Source organism: Pongo abelii, chromosome 1, assembly GCF_028885655.2.
Source record: "Pongo abelii isolate AG06213 chromosome 1, NHGRI_mPonAbe1-v2.0_pri, whole genome shotgun sequence".
NCBI lineage: Eukaryota > Metazoa > Chordata > Mammalia > Primates > Hominidae > Pongo > Pongo abelii.
The window spans coordinates 192,761,872-192,779,542 of NC_071985.2; the positions used below are offsets into that span (position 1 = coordinate 192,761,872).

Below are 17,671 nucleotides of genomic sequence, written 5' to 3' on the forward strand. Positions count from 1 at the left end.
GGGAGCTTTAACTGGATCTCTCTGGATCCACAGACTAACTTCAAGGCAACATAAATTTTGTAACTTCAACATGCGTATCATTTATTGGAGCTCAGCATTTTTTGCTTTCAAACTTTCATATAGTAATGTACACAAATCCTAACTTTATGCCGCACTGACAAGCTGTACTAGAATGCAGGCTTCCCACAGGTACGGATTTTTGTCTGTTTTGTGTATTGTTAATCCCCAAAGCCTAGAAAAGTGCCTGGCACATTGTGGGTGTTCAGTAAGTATTTTTAGAATAAATGAATAAACACATGCATTTTCTACTTTGTAGGTAAAGGAAAACAAGAAGAGAAAATAATTTACTTTCTTGGCTTCATTGTTAAAATACTGCCACTGTTTTATACTTGTTACACTCTTCTTGTATCTGGGAAATCTTTCCTCTAAGAGCCAGGGCTTGGCTATAGGGTGAGGGTTTCTAAAGTCAATGACCAAGGGCTCTGCATACAGTATGAATGTGGATTTGCTTGGTTAAAATTAAAATTAAAGAAAAAAGAAGAAGAAGAAAAAGAAAAGGACTCCCAGGAAGGCTGACAAGGAACAAAAAGCCTAATGAAGTTAGTGAGACTGATGATACTTCCTGGAATCTCTCAAGGCTCCCAACCAGAAGTTGTTTACATTTGGAAACAGGTAAATACTCTATCACTTGAGCCTCTGTTTATAATGAGGGCTCACCAAGGGAAAAGAGTTCAGTCACTAAGCTGTGAAAACCAGGAGAGAATTGATTTAAGATTTTTGGTGGAGAAACAAAATCACCATGGCTAGAAGATATGTCTGCCTCCCAACAGTGGAGATGCCAATTACATGTCAGCTTGATAGAGGCCAAAGGAGAACAATCTTTGGTCCTAAAGGAGAACAATCTTTGGTCCAACGCCACGCAGGAGAACAGGCAAAGGCCACTGCTCACCCCAGTTTTCCTAATGTAAGTCTGCGATAATACCTGTAGAGTCCGGCGCTTGTTATCTTCTGTGTGAATCCAGGCTCGAAGAGTCAACTCTGTGATAAAAATCTGGGCTGCCTTGGCAAAGAGTACAGGCGCTTCTGCACTGATCATCTGTAACAGACACAGGCCCTCCCTGTCAATCACCAGCAAGTCATTCAAACCACTCTGTCTCTTGCCTCATTGCTTGGCATGGGACTATGGGGCAAGGGTCAAAAAATGAGGTGGTATGCTCAAGAGATTCCAAGGTAAAATAAATCCATGAGTGGGAACAAAGCAGGTAACAGGGAGAAGGGAACAGGGAGAAAGAACACTTATCTAGCATATACCATGTGCCAAATCTTGTGCGAGGTGCTTTCTCTTATAATAGCCTTTCAAAGAAACTAGGGTTCAAGAGAGATGAAGTGACTTGCCCACAGCCATAGAGCCAGTAAGTGGCAGGGTTTAGGTTCTAATCCAAGGAGAAACAATATGAGGAAGGAGAATGAGCTTGAAAGCCAATGGATTTGGATAAAATTGCAGGCTTCCCATCCTTTTGGGCTTTTTCACGTACTGAAAAAGAGGATGACCTTTCAGTTTTATTGTGGCAATCAAATGAGATAATATATGTACCCAGCCCAGGGCTTGGCATATAGGAAGTGCTCAAGCCATATAAACTTCCTTGATGTGTCTGATTTCAAAGTTGAAGCTCTTGGTCAAACAAGGTTCTAAACCTTTGGTGAGGTAGTTTGTGTAGGATACAGCCACAGAAAGAGCTCTGGAGTTAAAGAAGCAGCAGATGGGAAATGGGATCTTGGTCCTATCACTCTGGGTGAGTCACTTAACTTCTTTGTGTCTATTTCCATTATCTGTAAAATGGAACTGATAATTCTTATTATATCAAATCTCACAGGGCTACTGTGAGGAAGAAAGGAGCTAATAAAAGGGAAAATTACTATCAATTGTTAGCTTTCTGTGAAAATACAAAAGACTATTAATTTTGAGTGGTAAAGAGACAGAGTTCCTCTTTCTCTGAGATCTGTAATGGAGATGGACTCCTAGGAATACAGATATGGCCAAGCCCACGCAAACCCTCTCACAAGTATTATTCATGTAAAAGAAACTCACATATCAAAAGGTTAGAGCAGGTAGAATATCATTATCAAAAATTTCTTAAGAGTTCAGATCAACAAACTATATAAGATGCTAAGATGATGGCACTGTCCTGTTGATTTGATGATACATGTATATACTACACTGTGAAAGGAACTGTGAGATACCAGCTGGGCATGGTGGCTCATGCCTAATCCTAGCACTTTGGGAGGCTGAGGCTGGAGGACTGCTTGAGCCCAGGAGTTCGTGACTAGCCTGGACAACACAGTGACATCCTGTCCCCCGCTCCAAAAAACATTAAAAATTAAGCCAGACATGATGGCACGTGCCTGTAGTCCCAGCTACTTGGGAGGCTGAGGTGGGAAGATCACTTGAGCCTGGGAGGTAAAGGCTACAGTGAGCCGTGATTATGCCATTGCCCTCCAGCCTGGGTGACAGAGTGAGACCCTGTCTCAAAAAGAAAGAAAAGGCCAGATGCGGTGGCTCACACCTGTAATCCCAGCACTTTGGGAGGCAGAGGCAGGCATATCACCTGAGGTTGGGAGTTCAAGACCAGCCTGGCCAACATGGTGAAACCCTGTCTCTACAAAAAATACAAAAATTAGCTGGGTGTGGTGGCGGGCGCCTGTAATCCTAGCTACTCGGGAGTCTGAGGCATGGGAATCGCCTGAACCTGGGAGGCAGAGGTTGCAGTGAGCCAAGCTTACACCACTGCACTCCAGCCTGGATAACAGAGTAAAACTCTCAAAAAAAAAAAAAAAAAAAAAAAAAAAAACAAAACAAAAAAAAAAACCAACATCAACTATTTTTTCAACATCTAAAAAATTTTCAGGATGATCCATATAGTAACCAAAACTGCTCAATTTTGGCTCACTTAACAATTTTGCAAAGGAACCAAACAACAAAGCAACAGACAGTAATTTTTGTGTGTTCTTGTTTAATTAAACTTTGAGCTCTAGAGAAATGAGCAATAACCTACCCATCACTTAGCTTCAATAAGAAATAATAAAAATGAATGTGAATTCACCTTCACATCTTCATCCAGTTTCATAATCTTCTTAATACGAGCCAGTGGGAGTTCCTGCACTCGGAAGTCTTTCTGAAATGAACAACAAGAGATGCATAAATGGTGGGGACAATCAACAGTGTGGCAAAGCATGACGGGCAGTAGGAAATACTCTGGCTTAGTCCCTCTCTTCAGGAAGCGTATGTCGGGAGAGAAGGTACAGATGAAATAATGAAAATACAAGCTCCAGAGCAAAATTCTTCTTTACTTAACATATGCAGGTCTTCAAAGAATTAATGGGCTTTAGAAAAAGCTTACGATGGCCTCTAACACTGCCCTCATGAAACATAGCCCCAAGCAATATGTTGGTTTTTTTTTTTTTCATCAGCACAACATAGAGGGACATTATGAGTGCCTTCTCTTTTTTCCAAGTAAGTTTACCAGTCTGCAATATGCAGATTAAAATGAGATTTCTGTCTCAGGGGTATTCCTCTAAACTGCCAGTTCTTTCTTCCATTCAGTGACCAAACTAACAGCAACACTGGGGCACTTGACCACAGTGACCCACAATTCTTTACAACTGATAGTGGCCATTTCTGACATTTGCACTAACCTGACAACAGAAACTGGGGAAGAGAGCTCCTTTCACATCACAGTAGCAATGGCCTTGTCTCCAAAATTTGTTTCAAGTTGGGGTAGAGGAGCATAGATAAAGTATGAAGGTGAATTTATCAGCTGCCTTTTAGGAACAGCTGTGTTATTTTTTTCTTAACAAACAAGCCTGGAGTGGGGGAGAACCATATAACTTCACTGTGGATATAATTTAGGAAAGGGCTTTTTTGATCAGCACTACTCAATAATTTGAGATTTAAGCCCTTTTTTGTTTTATTTTGAAACTACTGGTATTTAAACGCATGCCCAATGATGGATGCAATTCTAGGAAAAAAATCAATTTTGAGTTTCAGAGCTGCAATGAAGAGAAAGGTGCAAAGCCAGATATTAGCTAAAATCTGCAAAATCTCTACTGGGACTAGGTGTCAAATGATTGATTCTATAAGTGGTCTGAAATGTGACTCACTAAACCTAATATGCTCACCTGGGAATTTGCATCATCACATTATGGAAGGAACAGCTATTATTTCAGATTTGATGTAATTAACAAGCGTAAGTGAACTTTCTTTTGCAAGACCAACAGAAAATCTCAAATATACGTCAAAAAAAGGTATTTTGGAAAAACATCAACAGTCTTCCCAGAACCTATTTTATGATTACAGAAAGAAGAGAATCTATTAGGATAAAATGTACACCAAGACATCTAATTTTTCCATGCAAACCCAACAAGCTGCTTGGCTACCACTCTGCTCTACAAACTTCAAACACCAATTTTTCGTCTTTTACTTTTCCAAATTAGGTATCAACATTTTCCATGAACCCTCTACTAAAACTAACCCTGGAGTAACAGAGACTTAGAAGTTCAGTTTATTAAAATTTCAACAAAAGGAAACAGTAGCGCAGGTTCATCCTACTCTTGTTCTTCCCCTTGCTCTTTCACTTACTGATTCAAGCAACTCAACTAATAGTAAATGTATGATACCTACTACTATGCAAAAAATACACATGTAGGCCAGGCATGGTGGGTCATGCCTGCAATCCCAGCACTCTGGGAGGCTGAGATGGGAGAATCGCTTGAGGCCAGGAGTTTGAGACCAGTCTGGTCAACATAGTGAGACCCCATCACTATTTAAAAAAGAAAGAAAAAAAAATACACATCTACTCCTACCTTTGAAGAGCTTGTGGTCTGTCAGAGACAGTCACATAAAAACATTATAATCCCCTACCCAATACTGGAGGGGAGGGATCCCCTGCGGGGACACAAAGAAAGACATATTGCTAGGGACAGCTAGCAATGTGGTGCTGGAGGGAGAGTGAGGGATTGGGAAATGTTCCACAAAGGGGATGACATCTGAATTGTGTCTAAGGGATGCTGGGAATTTGCCTGTTGAAAAAGTATGAGAATGTTATTCAGACAGAACAACAAAGACAGAGAGAGAGACAAAAAATCACAGCCTATTTAAGTTTTAGATCTATTACCTGAGTACAGAGGGGAGAAGCAGGAAAGAGGATACTGGGTTGGGGCCAGATCCTGAAGAGTTTTTTTTAAAAGTTTAACCCCAGAAATCAACCACTGGTCTTCCTTCTTGTGTGGCATATCACAGAAGATGATGACACTACACAGAAATGCCAAAGAGAATGCTAGAGATGATCATTCCTTTGGAAAGCCTCCCAGGCTAATACATACAGCACAAGATGATCATAGATTTAGCTCTCTTGCAAGTGTGCTCTTGTTTGGCTTGGTTTTAAATATAATTTGTACAAGAATGTTCCATGATTACTTAACTAAAGCCCAAAGTTGATAAAAAAAGACCTCTTTCCCCAAATTGAAAGAGTAAAATATTACTCCTTCAATTTCTCTCCTTTAATCAAAAGCAACAAAAGTCAAGGATCAAGAGATCATTCCCGCCTTGCAGAGATGTAAAATGAGACAGAAATTTATAATAAGCTCTGCTTTAATCCCCTTCCCAAAGCTTTTCTTTGTGACAAACTATTTTTTCATGTTCCTGAAACCTTGAGATCTCAAGGAGCAGTGTGTAAAAGTGGATCTTGAGGTGTGTGTATGGTTCATCCCTGTTGACAATCACCCAGTTTTCTATAATCCTATCCTAGCTTTCTAGTTACATGTAAGGATTTACCATAAGCTTGTTGGAAAGGGGAGACCCTCTACAATCAGTAGATTGAGGCCCACGAAACTTGGATTCATGATCCCCACTTCACTAGCTACCATGTTAACTGAAGTGAGTAACATTTAACTCCTTAACTCCTTCTCCTGATACTGATTCAACTGTAAGAACAGCTGACACATACTCCCCCACGCCCGCCCTACTTTTGGGAGTTCTATCAGTAAGGCAGAAGAGCAGATTATCTCTCAGAACATTCTCATGCTCCTGACCACTACCAAAGAACTACATTAAAAATGCTTCCATCTGAAACTGCTGCATTTCAAGACAAATTCAAATCTGAATTCACTCAATGAGAGTCTGGAGACAAAGAAAAGTCAACAGATCTTGGGCTGCACTGAAGAACACCCAGAGTTTCAAATAATAAAGAGAAACCTTTTCTAGGCCTACCCAGTGAGGCACTCTGGCAAGTCAAGATTCTCAACCCTTTGAAATCAATGATTCTCAATCTTGGGGCTGCAGGTTACAATCACCTGAAAAGCTTTTGAAAAACAAGATGCCTGAGCTCTCTCCTGGAGACCAACTGAATCAGGAACTCTAGGACAGTGGTCCCCAACCTCAGGAACCAGTTTTGTGCAAGACAATTTTTCCAGAGATGGGCAGGGTGGGCATTAGATTCTCATAAGGAATGTACTACCTAGATCCCTCACATGCGCAGTTCATGATAGGGTTCACATTCCTATGAGAATCCAACGCCGCTGCTGATATGACAGGAGGTGGAGCTCAGGCAGTAATGCTTGCTCACTGGCTGCTCACCTCCTGCTGTGCAGCCGGGTTCCTAGGTTCCTAACAGGCCATGGACCCATACCGGTCTGTGGCCCAGGGGGTTGGGGACCCCTGCTCTAGTGGGTAGAGTACTGGCATCATGTTTTTTGAAAACTCCCCTTGTGACTATGATCCAAGTGAGAGTTAAGGACTACAGTTTTACGGCCCTGCTACTCAAAGTAAGGTCCTTGGACCAGCAATGGTATCACCTGGGAACTCAAAAGAAACACAGAATCCCAGGTTCCGTCCCTAACCTACTAAATCAGCATCAATATTTTAAGAAGATCCTCCCTCATGTGGTTCCTACAGACAATAAAGTTTGAGAAGCACTGCTCTACAGGAAGGGCTCACACAGCACAGGACCTGTTTTGTAACAGTCCACCAACCTTCACCACCAAGTTCTTGTTTAAACAGTTATCTGATTTGATTGTAATGTTAGAAATGTCATCACCCAATCAGGAGGCACTGAGGAATGAAAAGATGAAACTGCCAATTAAAAGAAAGTGACCTAGGCACTCAATTACAGTTAAGTGAAGGCTGAATGGGATGTAAAGAGTAAGTAGAGAATTAGATTTTTCTTTTCGAAATTCAGCATTGTTGCCCACCCGCCCCCAACTCACCTCCATAAAGACAAAGTTAGCTTTCTCTTTCCTATTTTCAAAGAGGCCCAGTGGGGCAAAACTCAACACGAAGAAGTCTGTTATTTACTGTTCCCAGAGCTCTGCTGTGTGGGAATATAGTATTTTACACAATCACTCTGGTGCACAATCATCTTGGTATGGTTTTTAACTAATTTCAATCCCAGCTGAACAACCACCTGGATTTATAGACAACTACAGAGCTTTTAAGAATCATGAGAACAAGCTAAAATGAAAGATAAATTGCTTTTACAGGACTCAAACCAAAAGGACTTGAGGCCAGTGTTTCCAACACACCATGAAATATATCATCTAGCAAACTTCAATTACTTCTTTTTGAAACAATTTGTGTCCCAGTCTGAGATCACATTTTATGAATATTCTAAGTTTTACTTATGATTGGGTAGTTTAAACATAAGAAATTTTTTTCTTTTTAATCTGTTAGATATTTTGAGGTGTCAACCTAAGAGGCTCTGACACATCTGAGGAAGTCTGGTTTTAAGTACTGTTGAGTTCTGGAAAGGGACAGATTAAATGCTAAAATGTTTAGTCATGTTACACAGGCAGCAGCGCAGTCAGAGAAGCAGATGCCATCAAGTGTTGTACTCCTAAGAGGGGAAAATAAGAGTCATACAAAGGGAAAAAAATTACCCTGACTTTACTGGATTGCATTCTTACTCAAACACGGAACTGATGTTGCTTTGCACTAAACCTGAAGTGGAGTCTAATTCGTTCAAATATTTATTGTGCACCTACTATATGCCAGACATTGTTCTAAGCACCTGATATAAAAGACATAGCATGGCAGAGGTCTAGGAGTCCCTTTCAAAAGTATATAGGAGGAGAATTTTAATTAGTCACCAATACAAGAAGGATTAAAGACAACTTCCTCTTTACTTTTCTTTCTCTTCACCCACAAAACTTGAACCAAAACTGAATCCCTCAAAGTAATTCTCTTTTAACTTCTGATAGACTAAAAGTCTAGGTACTAAAATTTGGTCAACATCATGATCAGCTTTGTTGGCAATCAAACTTATAAACCAAGTAGGTTACAAATCAAAGCCCAGGGTCTTGAAGAGGTATTTGCACACTCATGTAACACAGCAGCACTATTCACAATAGCCAAGAGGTGGAACCAACCCAAATGTCCATTAACAGATGAACGGATAAACAAAATGTGGTATATACATACAACAGGGTATGATTCTGCCTTAAAAAAAAAGGAATAGGCCAGACATGATGGCTCATGTCTGTAATCCCGGTGCTTTGGAGGGCCAAGGCAAGAGGATTGCTTGAGGCCAGGAATTTGAGACCAGCCTGGGCAACATAGTAAGACCTCCATCTCTACATAAGATTTTTTTTTTTTTAATTAGCCAGGTGTGGTGGTGCACAACTGGAGTGCTAGCTACTTGGGGGACTGAGGAGGAAGGGTCCCTTGAGCCCAAGACTTCAAGGCTACAGTGAGCTATAATCCTGCCACTGCACTCCAGCAATGAACAGAGCGAGACCCTGTCTGTCTCTTTAAAAAAGAAAAAACAAAGGCCACGCATAGTGGCTCACACCTATAATCCCAGCACTTTGGGAGGCGGAGGTGGGAGGATTGCTTGAGCCCAGATTGCTCAAAGCCCTGCTTTGAGACCAGCCAGGGCAACATGGTGGGACCCTGCCTCTACAGAAAAATACAAAAATTAGCTGGGTGTGGTGGTGTGCACCTGTAGTCTCAGCTACTCAGGAGGCTGAGGCGGGAGGATCGCTTGAGCCTGAGAGGTCGAGGCTGCAATGAGCCATAATTGTATCACTACACTCCAGCCTGGATGACAGAGTGAGACCCTGTCCCCAAAAAGGAAAAAAAGAAAAAGAAAAAAGATAAAAAAGGAAGGACATCCTGTCACATGCTTCAACAGACATGCTAAGTGAAATAAGATAAGACAAAAAGACAAATACAGATGTTGTTCTACTTACAATGGGGTTACATCCTGATAAAGCTATTGTAAGTTGAAAAGATCCTAAGCTGAAAATGCATTTACTACACCTAGCCTATCAAACATCATAGCTTAGCCTCGCCCACCTTAAATGTGCTCAGAACACTTACATTAGCCTAAAGTTGGGCAAAATAATATAACACAAACCCTATTTTATAGTAAAGTGTTGAGTATCTCATAATTTATTGAATACTAGATTGAAAGCAAAAAACAGAATGGCTGAATGGGTACAACTGCTACTGAATGCACATCGTTTCTTACCACTGTAAAGTGGAAAAAAACATTAAGTTGAATCATCGTAAGTAGGGGACTGTACGATATGATCCCACTTCTATGAGGTATCAAAAATAGTCAAATTCATAGAAAGCAGAATGGTGGTTGTTTAGTCAGTGCGTAGTTTCAGTACTGCAATATGAAGAAATTCTCAAGATAAGTTTCATAACAATGTGATTATACTTAACACTTCTGAACTGTACGTTTAAAAATGGATAAGGGGTGAAATTTTATGTGTTTTTTTACTACAACTAAAAAAAAAATCAAAGTCCAACAAAACAGAAAAGTTAAGTGCTGAGCTTAAACCTCCAGAGTTCATCTGGCCACTTGCCTGATCCTGGATTTATGCCTCTCGGCTCAGGCTGCGGCACAGACTTGCTCGATTGGCCTAGTCCCACCACACCCCAGGAGAGCATTCATTTTACACCAAGCTGACCCAGCACCAAAAGCTGATAAGCTTAATCATGAGATTATCCCCCTACAATATGAACAAAACACCCCACTTTTGACTTTATCATTTCATTTATTCCTCCCTTCTCTTTCATATCTGAGACAGTTTAGATAACTACTACCTTAGACTGCAGAAGAGGAACAATGACTTTTCAGTGGAAATCCACTCTGAACCCAGGCCAGTCTGAGAAAGGCTAAGCCAAGTTCAACTGCTGAAAACTCTTCATATAAACAAATATGACCCAGAGGTATATCCGAAACATGAATTACTTTTTATCCCTGAAGTCAGTGGGCATTTATCATAATAAGTTATTTCATTAATTACTTGTTTATTAGCCCGTCTCATCAGAATATAAGTTCCATGAGTGCAATGATCCTGTCTGTCTGGTTCATTACTGTATCCACAGTATCTAGCATAGCCTTAGTTGGTACATAATAAGTATTTGTTGAGTGAATGAATAAATTGACATTGTAACGTCAGAAGTTAAAGGTCACTAACCCTAAGCAATTGCAACATTAATTCTACATCAGGAAGGAATCCAGTGTCTGCTCTGCCAGGATGCTAGTATTTCCAGGGCAGGAATGACACAGCCAAAACAGGGAGCTCCTTTAGTACGTGCTAAAATGACACCTTAATGAACATTCTTCATTAAGGACATGACAACTGTATTACGAAAATATTCCAACTCTAACCTGCCTCACCTTCCACTACCACTCTCATACCACATACTTACTCCTTCCCTCAACCTCCACTAAACACACAGTAACCTCCAGGCACTCTGAATGTCTTGATGTTCCCCTAACTACAAGGCCCTCCCCTCTGGGCCTCCATGCCTTTATGCATGCCCTTGTCTTTGCCCTCCCATCCTTCACATCTGGTGAATGCTTACTCATATTTTAAGACTCAACAAAAATGTTCCCTTTACTTAAACTCAACCAGAAAGAAACAAGCACTATGTCCTCTGTGCTCCTTGACTTTTACTGCTTCAGGACTCATCACTGTGCCTGATTCAGTAAGTACTTAATAAATACCTAATGACTAAATTATTCTGGTTGTAATTACTAGATTGTAAGCTCCTCACAGGCCGAGGTTATATTTAATTATTCTGAGTCAGTAGTTCTCAACAGGGGATGATTTTTGCCCATGGGGACATTTGCCAATGTCTGGAGACATTTTTTGGTTGTCACAACTCGGAAAGGGGTGCTACTGGCATCTAGTGAGGAGAGGCTAGGGGTGCTGCTAAACATGCTGTTATGCATAAGACGGCCCCTCACAGCAAAGAATTATCTGGCCCAAAATGTCAATAATGCAGCTGTTGAGAAACTGCGATCAAAGTATATCTTTTTAACACCTGGAAAGAGTTCCTGGCTCACAATAGATTCGTTGTTGAATAAATTGCCCAATAGTTTTTACCAAGTTCTAGAAATGTGGTAGGGCCACTAAATCAGGCCTAAAAAATTGAGCTACAGCTACTGAAGGAAGATGAGATCTCTGTTTTTCTCTAAGTCCTAAAGGATATGCCTCACATTAAACTACCTCCAAGTCAAAGTATCCACTACACACCACATGCCTATGGAATAAAAGACACTTGCAGTTACCTCACAGAAGGCAAATGTTTTCATTTTCCTACCCACAGGTCAGGGATGAACTATGCCTCTGTAAATGTGCTTGAAATTAAAAATGCTTTAGTCTGAGTTTTGGTTAATTTCCCAGAGCTCTTTATACTCTTTAAAAGTTTCTAATAAAAGTTTCTCATTCTTCCTCACCACTGTTAAATTCCGGATTTCTTCCATGACCCGAGGCCAGAACGACTGTAGGCTTTGCTGGGCATCACTGCTGCTAGTACCACCAAATCCTCCTTCTGTGGACATCTCGACAACTGAAAATAAACACACACATAAGACACATCAGAAACAATAAAGTCAGACTTTCTGTCCAGATTAGGCATTTGTATATTTGTGGATGTTTTTATGAATCTATTCAATCTTTCAGTTTGATAAGGTATATAATTACGCTAAAAAGATTTTAACACAGACTTACATCTTAAAAACATTGGTAGGAAAGTTTTTCCTTCTATCTAGCTTATACCATAGAGACTACTGAAGAGCTCCAACTAGAATATGAAAAGTTGCTAGAAATGTAAGCTGAAATCCTAATGTTAATCGAGGACTTTTAACTTCTTATATGGGTGTGGGGTGAGGAAAGTACTTTGTTGCCCTAGTCTAGCCCATAATTTTCAATGCCATTCTTTCCAAAACTTTTTCAAGTTCTCTGTGGCTTCTCATGCTCCATGCCACAGCCTTCAGCAAATTTTTATATTAAAAGTCCCCAGTGATTAGTACTGTACAGAAATGTAAACCCAGAGTCTTAAAAGATAAAAGCCAAGCTGGGCACAATGGTGCATGCCTGTGGTTCCAGCTACTCAGGAAGGTGAGCCAGGAGGATCACTTGGGCCCAAGAGTTCAAGACAGCCTGGGCAACATAGCAAGCATCTGTCTCTTAAAAAAAGAGAGCACGCGCTAAGTTTCTTCTTTTGTTTTAGACACTGTGGTCCTGTTTCTCTGGGGCTCCTGATGATGATTATTCCTTCTAATCTCAGGCAAATCTGCCTCAAAGGCCATGATACCAATAACTGTGTAGGTAACATGAAGCCTCTGAAATGAAACTACTTGCCAGTTCTTCCCAGTTCTTTCCTAACCTGAACCATGTTATTAAACACAAAGCCTAACACAGCACACTGGCAACTGGAAGCCTTAAAGACAGTTAAAAAAACAAAGGAGAGGCCGGGTGCGGTGGCTCACGCCTGTAATCCAAACACTTTGGGAAGCCGAGGCAGGTGGATCACCTGAGGTCAAGAGTTTGAGATCAGCCTGGGCAACATGGTGAAACCCCATCTCTACTAAAAATACAAAAATTAGCCGGGCGTGGCGGCAGACGCTTGTAATCCCAGTTACTTAGGAGACTGAGGCAGGAGAATCGCTTGAACCCATGAGGCAGAGGTTGCAGTGAGCCAAGATCACGCCATTGCACTCCAGCCTGGGCAACAGAGCAAGACTCCATTGCAAAAAAAAAAAAAAAAAAAAAGTAGAATTAAAATTAGGATAGAGAAAGAGGGCTAGAACCTGCAATTTAGTCAACTGCTTTGTGACAAAGGAGGGAAGATGAATAAGGATCCTCATTGTCAGCTATAACTGTAGATAACACAGGTTGAGTATCCCTTATCTGAAATTCTGAAATGCCTGGGACCAGAATGTTTGGGATTTTGACTTCTTTTTTTTTTTTTTTTTTTAGAGACAGAGTTTCGCTCATGTTGCCCAGACTGGAGTGCAGTGGTGCAATTTCAGCTCACTGCAACCTCCGCCTCCCAGGTTCATGTGATTCTCCTGCCTCAGCCTCCTGTGTAGCTGGGATTACAGGCATCTGTCACCACGCCTAGCTAATTTTTTATATTTTTAGTAGAGATGGGGTTTCGCCATGTTGGCCAGGCTGTCTCTAACTCCCAACCTCAGATGATCCACCTGCCTCGTCCTCCCAAAGTGCTGGGATTACAGGCGTGAGCCACTGCACCCAGCCTTTTTTTTTTTTTTTTTTTTTTTTTTTTGAATAAGTTCGCATTATACTTACTGGCTGAGCATCCCAAATCTGAAAATCCAAAATCCAAAATGAGCATTTCCTTTGAGCGTCATGTCAGGGCTCAAAAAGTTTCGGATTTCAGACTTTCAGATTAAGGATATTCAACCCGTATTGTAATGTCTTAAGCGCTTATCTGGCAAATATTAAAATGCAAGAACAGTTTAATTAAACACAAAGAATGGAGAAATTTAGTGCTCTCCTAAGAATCTCTATTCTGAGGAATTATTTGAAAAGGTTTAACGTGCCAGTGACGGAATGCTGGCAGAGAGCTATGTGAGCCATTAGGAACTAATTCTGAGGGGCTGAAAGCAAAGCACCAAAGCCAGTTGTCACATGACCAGACTTGTTACTTTCCAGGCTCCATGTGGATACATACTGGGCAGAACACTCTATCACAGCAGAATGGAATGAAAGCTGACAACTCTAGGTTTAGCCTGTGGGGATGTCCAATTCACTCTTAAATGTTTACAGGTCTCTGATTTTTTTCTTTTTTTTCCTTCCCTTTTCCTTCTAAAGGAAATGATGAGGGGAAAGATATGGAAGGAAAACAAGAATACAAGCTTCAAAGCAGATTTCATTCTGGTGTAATGACATTAGTGGGTAATGATGTAATGGGAATAGGTTTGGAGCCAATTTCTTGTGGTGGAGGCCTATAAACAGCTGAACAGAAATTCTAGTACCTGGGATACAATATGATCTTGGAGTTTCTGAAGGGAGTTAAAGGGAAGTGTTCAATCACAGTTGAAAATGACTAGATAAAATCTTAAGTCCTAAATAACCAAGTAAGACCCCTGCATTTTCATTTATCACCACATACACATGGCCTATATGCTACTCTCTTAGATGTACTGAGAACAACAACAAAAAAATTAAGGTAATCTAGAGAAGTTTAGTTATTTATCATTATTAATAGTTTTCTACAAGGTACTCATGAAAATGAAGACAGTGACTCAATTTAACCTTTTTTAAATGGGGCAAACAAAAATATCTTTCTGGAAATAATAATAATTATCAAAAACCTTTAAAAGAATCTAACCTTTTATTGCATGGGTCCCTGGACAGGCCTCATCTTGGCACAATCTGCCATGCAAACTGCTAAGGTCAAAGGAGAAAGATGCACAATTGCCAGGACGATATCTCTATACACTTGCTAATGGATGGGTAGGTTTAGTTGGAGTACAAAGATCTGTACGATTTAAAAGTCTGGTAACAAATTCTGGCTGTCCTCTGATATCCCCCCAAAACATTACAAAGGTACACAATTCAAAAAGCACGTCTAGAACCATCTGTGCAGTCTGCTTTTAAATTTTGAACTGTCCCAACTACAAATGTGCAGGCATGATCAGCCCGCAAACATCTGTGTAGTCAACAGATCATGAATCTTTGGCTGGCTCAGAGCCACATACTGTAGTAGTGGAAGTTAGGTACAAAACAGAAGTTATCAAATTTTTTTGGAACTGAAAATGTATTAAAGGTTAAGTTTTAAAATTGAGAAGCCCATCTACATTAGGAAATCCCAAATAGGTAAAGCAAAAAATACAAGTCAATAATATCCTTTACATTTTACTGCATCATAGAAGTTCAGGACTGAAAAAAAAAAAGACATAAGGAGACACTCAGGCCCACCTCTTTATAAGATGCTCGCAGCTTTTCTTCAATCTCTGCCCAACTCCGGGTGATTCTACATTAAGTGGTCAACCAGCTTACATTTGAGGGCCCCCCACTCCAGTTCCGGGAAACTGGCTTACTGGTAAGACATTCTTTCCCATCTTTGGACAGCTCTAACTGTTCTTCTTTACATTAGGTTTTAGAGTTATGGCCTTTATGATTTTTCCATCCAGCAAACTCTTTTTATAAATTCCCGACTTCAAAAGACAAAGGTAATCTTCTTTTGAAGGACACAAAATCTTCTCACCAGGAAAAAAGAGAAAAAGGTTTGAAGCATGTTTTCTAACATCTTTGCAGATATTATTAGTAATGTCTCTTAGAAGAACATAAATTGTTAATGTAAATTCCTGGAAAAAGTGAGTACTTTTATTCAAAAGGCTTTTCCTAAAGCAGATCCATTCTTTGCATGGAGCTTTAAAAACACCCAACAATTAATATTATATATATAAAGCAGGCCGGGCACGGTGGTTCACATCTGTAATCCCAGCACTTTGGGAGGCCAAGGCAGGTGGATCACCTGAGGTCAGGAGTTTGAGACCAGCCTGGCCAACATGGTGAAACCTCATCGCTACTAAAAATACAAAAATTAGCTGGCTGTGGTGGCACATGCCTGTAGTTCCAGCTACTCGGGAACCAAGGAGGTGGAGGTTGCAAACCCAGGAGGTGGAGGTTGCAGTGAGCCGAGGTCACGCCACTGCACTCCAGCCTGGGTGACAGAGCAAGACTCTGTCTCAAAATAAATAAATAAGTAAATAAATAAATAAATAAAGCAACCGTAGTTAATCACCACCTCTTATTTTAATGCATTAATTGCAAATAAATTGATTTTGCTACAGAAGTAGTCCATTTACAACATCTACAAGCCCATGGAAAATATTCTGGGTTCATCTCCTAGGACAATGAGGGAAAGAATGTATTTAAAAGTAAGAGGAGGCTGGGTGCTGTGGCTTATGTCTGTAATCCCAACAACTCCGGAGGCTGAGACAGGAGAATCACTTCAGGCCAGTAGTTTGAGACCAGCCTTGGCAACACAGTGAGACTCTGTCTCTAAAAAAAGGATTTTTTTAGGCCAGGGGCTGTGGCTCACACCTGTAATTCCAACACTTTGGGAGGCTGAGGTGGAGGATCACTTGAGGTCAGGAGTTCAAGACCGGCCTGGCTAATATAGCAAAACCCCATTTCTACTAAAAACACAAAATAAATTAGCTGGGCATGGTGGCACATGCTTACAATCCTAGCTACTTGGGAGGCTGAGGCAACAGTATCACTTGAACCTGGGAAGCAGAGGTTGCAGTGAGCCAAGATAATGCCACTGCACAACAGCCTGGGCGACACAGCGAGACTCCATCTCAAAAAGAAGAATAAAAAAAATTTTAATAGACATTGTGGCACACACCTGTAAGTCTTAGCTACTCAGGAGGCTGAGGCAGAAGGATCTCCTGGGCCCAGGAGTTTGAGGCTACAGTGAGCTATGATCACACCACTGCACTCCAGCCTGGGCAAGAGAGGGAGACCCTGCCTCAAAAAAATTTAAAGAAAGAAGAGACTCATTCCAGGATCCTCTTCATTCCATGTTAAACTACTCTTTCTCTCTCTCTATTTTTTTTTTCTCGAAGCCAGGGTTTCGCTCTGTTGCCCAGGCTGGAGTGCAGTGGTGTGATCTTAGCTCACTGCAGCCTCTACCTCCTGGGCTCAAGCAATCCTCCTACCACAGCCTCCCAAGTAGCTGGGACTACAGGCACTCAACTCAATTACTATCTCTCCACGAAGTATTCTCTACTGCTTTCTGGAACTGGTCCCTCCCTTGGGAGCTTTAAGGAGGCCCGATCTGCACCTCTCTTTCTGTCCTCACCACAGTAACTTGTACAATCATTGTATTTGATACCTTGTATGACGTACACATCAATGTGTATGTCTTATTTCCCCTCCTGCTATACAAGCTCCTTGAGGATAGGATCTGCATATGATTCATCTCTCTGGATCCCTCATCACAGTATCCAGCACACAGTCTGATAACTAATTACCCCTAAGTGGAGGGACAAGACTGATGCTGGGTATGGCCTTTCAGGAAAAAAAAAGGCAGGGGGAATCTTGGAAAGCTTGGCCCTGAAATACTTACTGGAATTGCCTAACCAAAGGAAATGGTTACACAAGCTATTCCAGAAGCTTGACTAAATGAGCTCCGGGACTTTAAAGTAAGACTGCAATCAGAAATCTACCTGAAACTGATTTACTGAAGTGGATTTAAAATAAAAGGGGATGACAGAAAGGACACACACACACAAACATCTAAGACAGTCCTGGAAGCTGAAAGGCAGACGTAAAGGCTGGAAATGTGGGCGCATACCATTCTCAAGTGTAAATCTTTTCAAAGTCAGAACCTCTT

The 17,671-nt window shown here is 41.0% G+C and overlaps 1 protein-coding gene across 6 annotated transcripts in view; it reads right to left on the minus strand.

Annotated features, from left to right (window-relative positions):
* The window catches only part of NFYC (nuclear transcription factor Y subunit gamma), a 79,848-nt gene that overhangs the window by 20,906 nt on the left and 41,271 nt on the right, over positions 1-17,671 (minus strand). For 5 of the 6 annotated variants that reach the window (XM_009251692.4, NM_001132348.1, XM_054520006.2 and 2 more), the window contains 3 exon segments: positions 11,751-11,863; positions 3,102-3,173; positions 983-1,096 (listed from right to left, as the gene is read on the minus strand). In XM_009251692.4, the coding sequence (XP_009249967.1) occupies positions 983-1,096; positions 3,102-3,173; positions 11,751-11,855 (291 nt within the window). In that variant the 5' untranslated portion in view covers positions 11,856-11,863. 6 annotated transcript variants of the gene reach the window in all.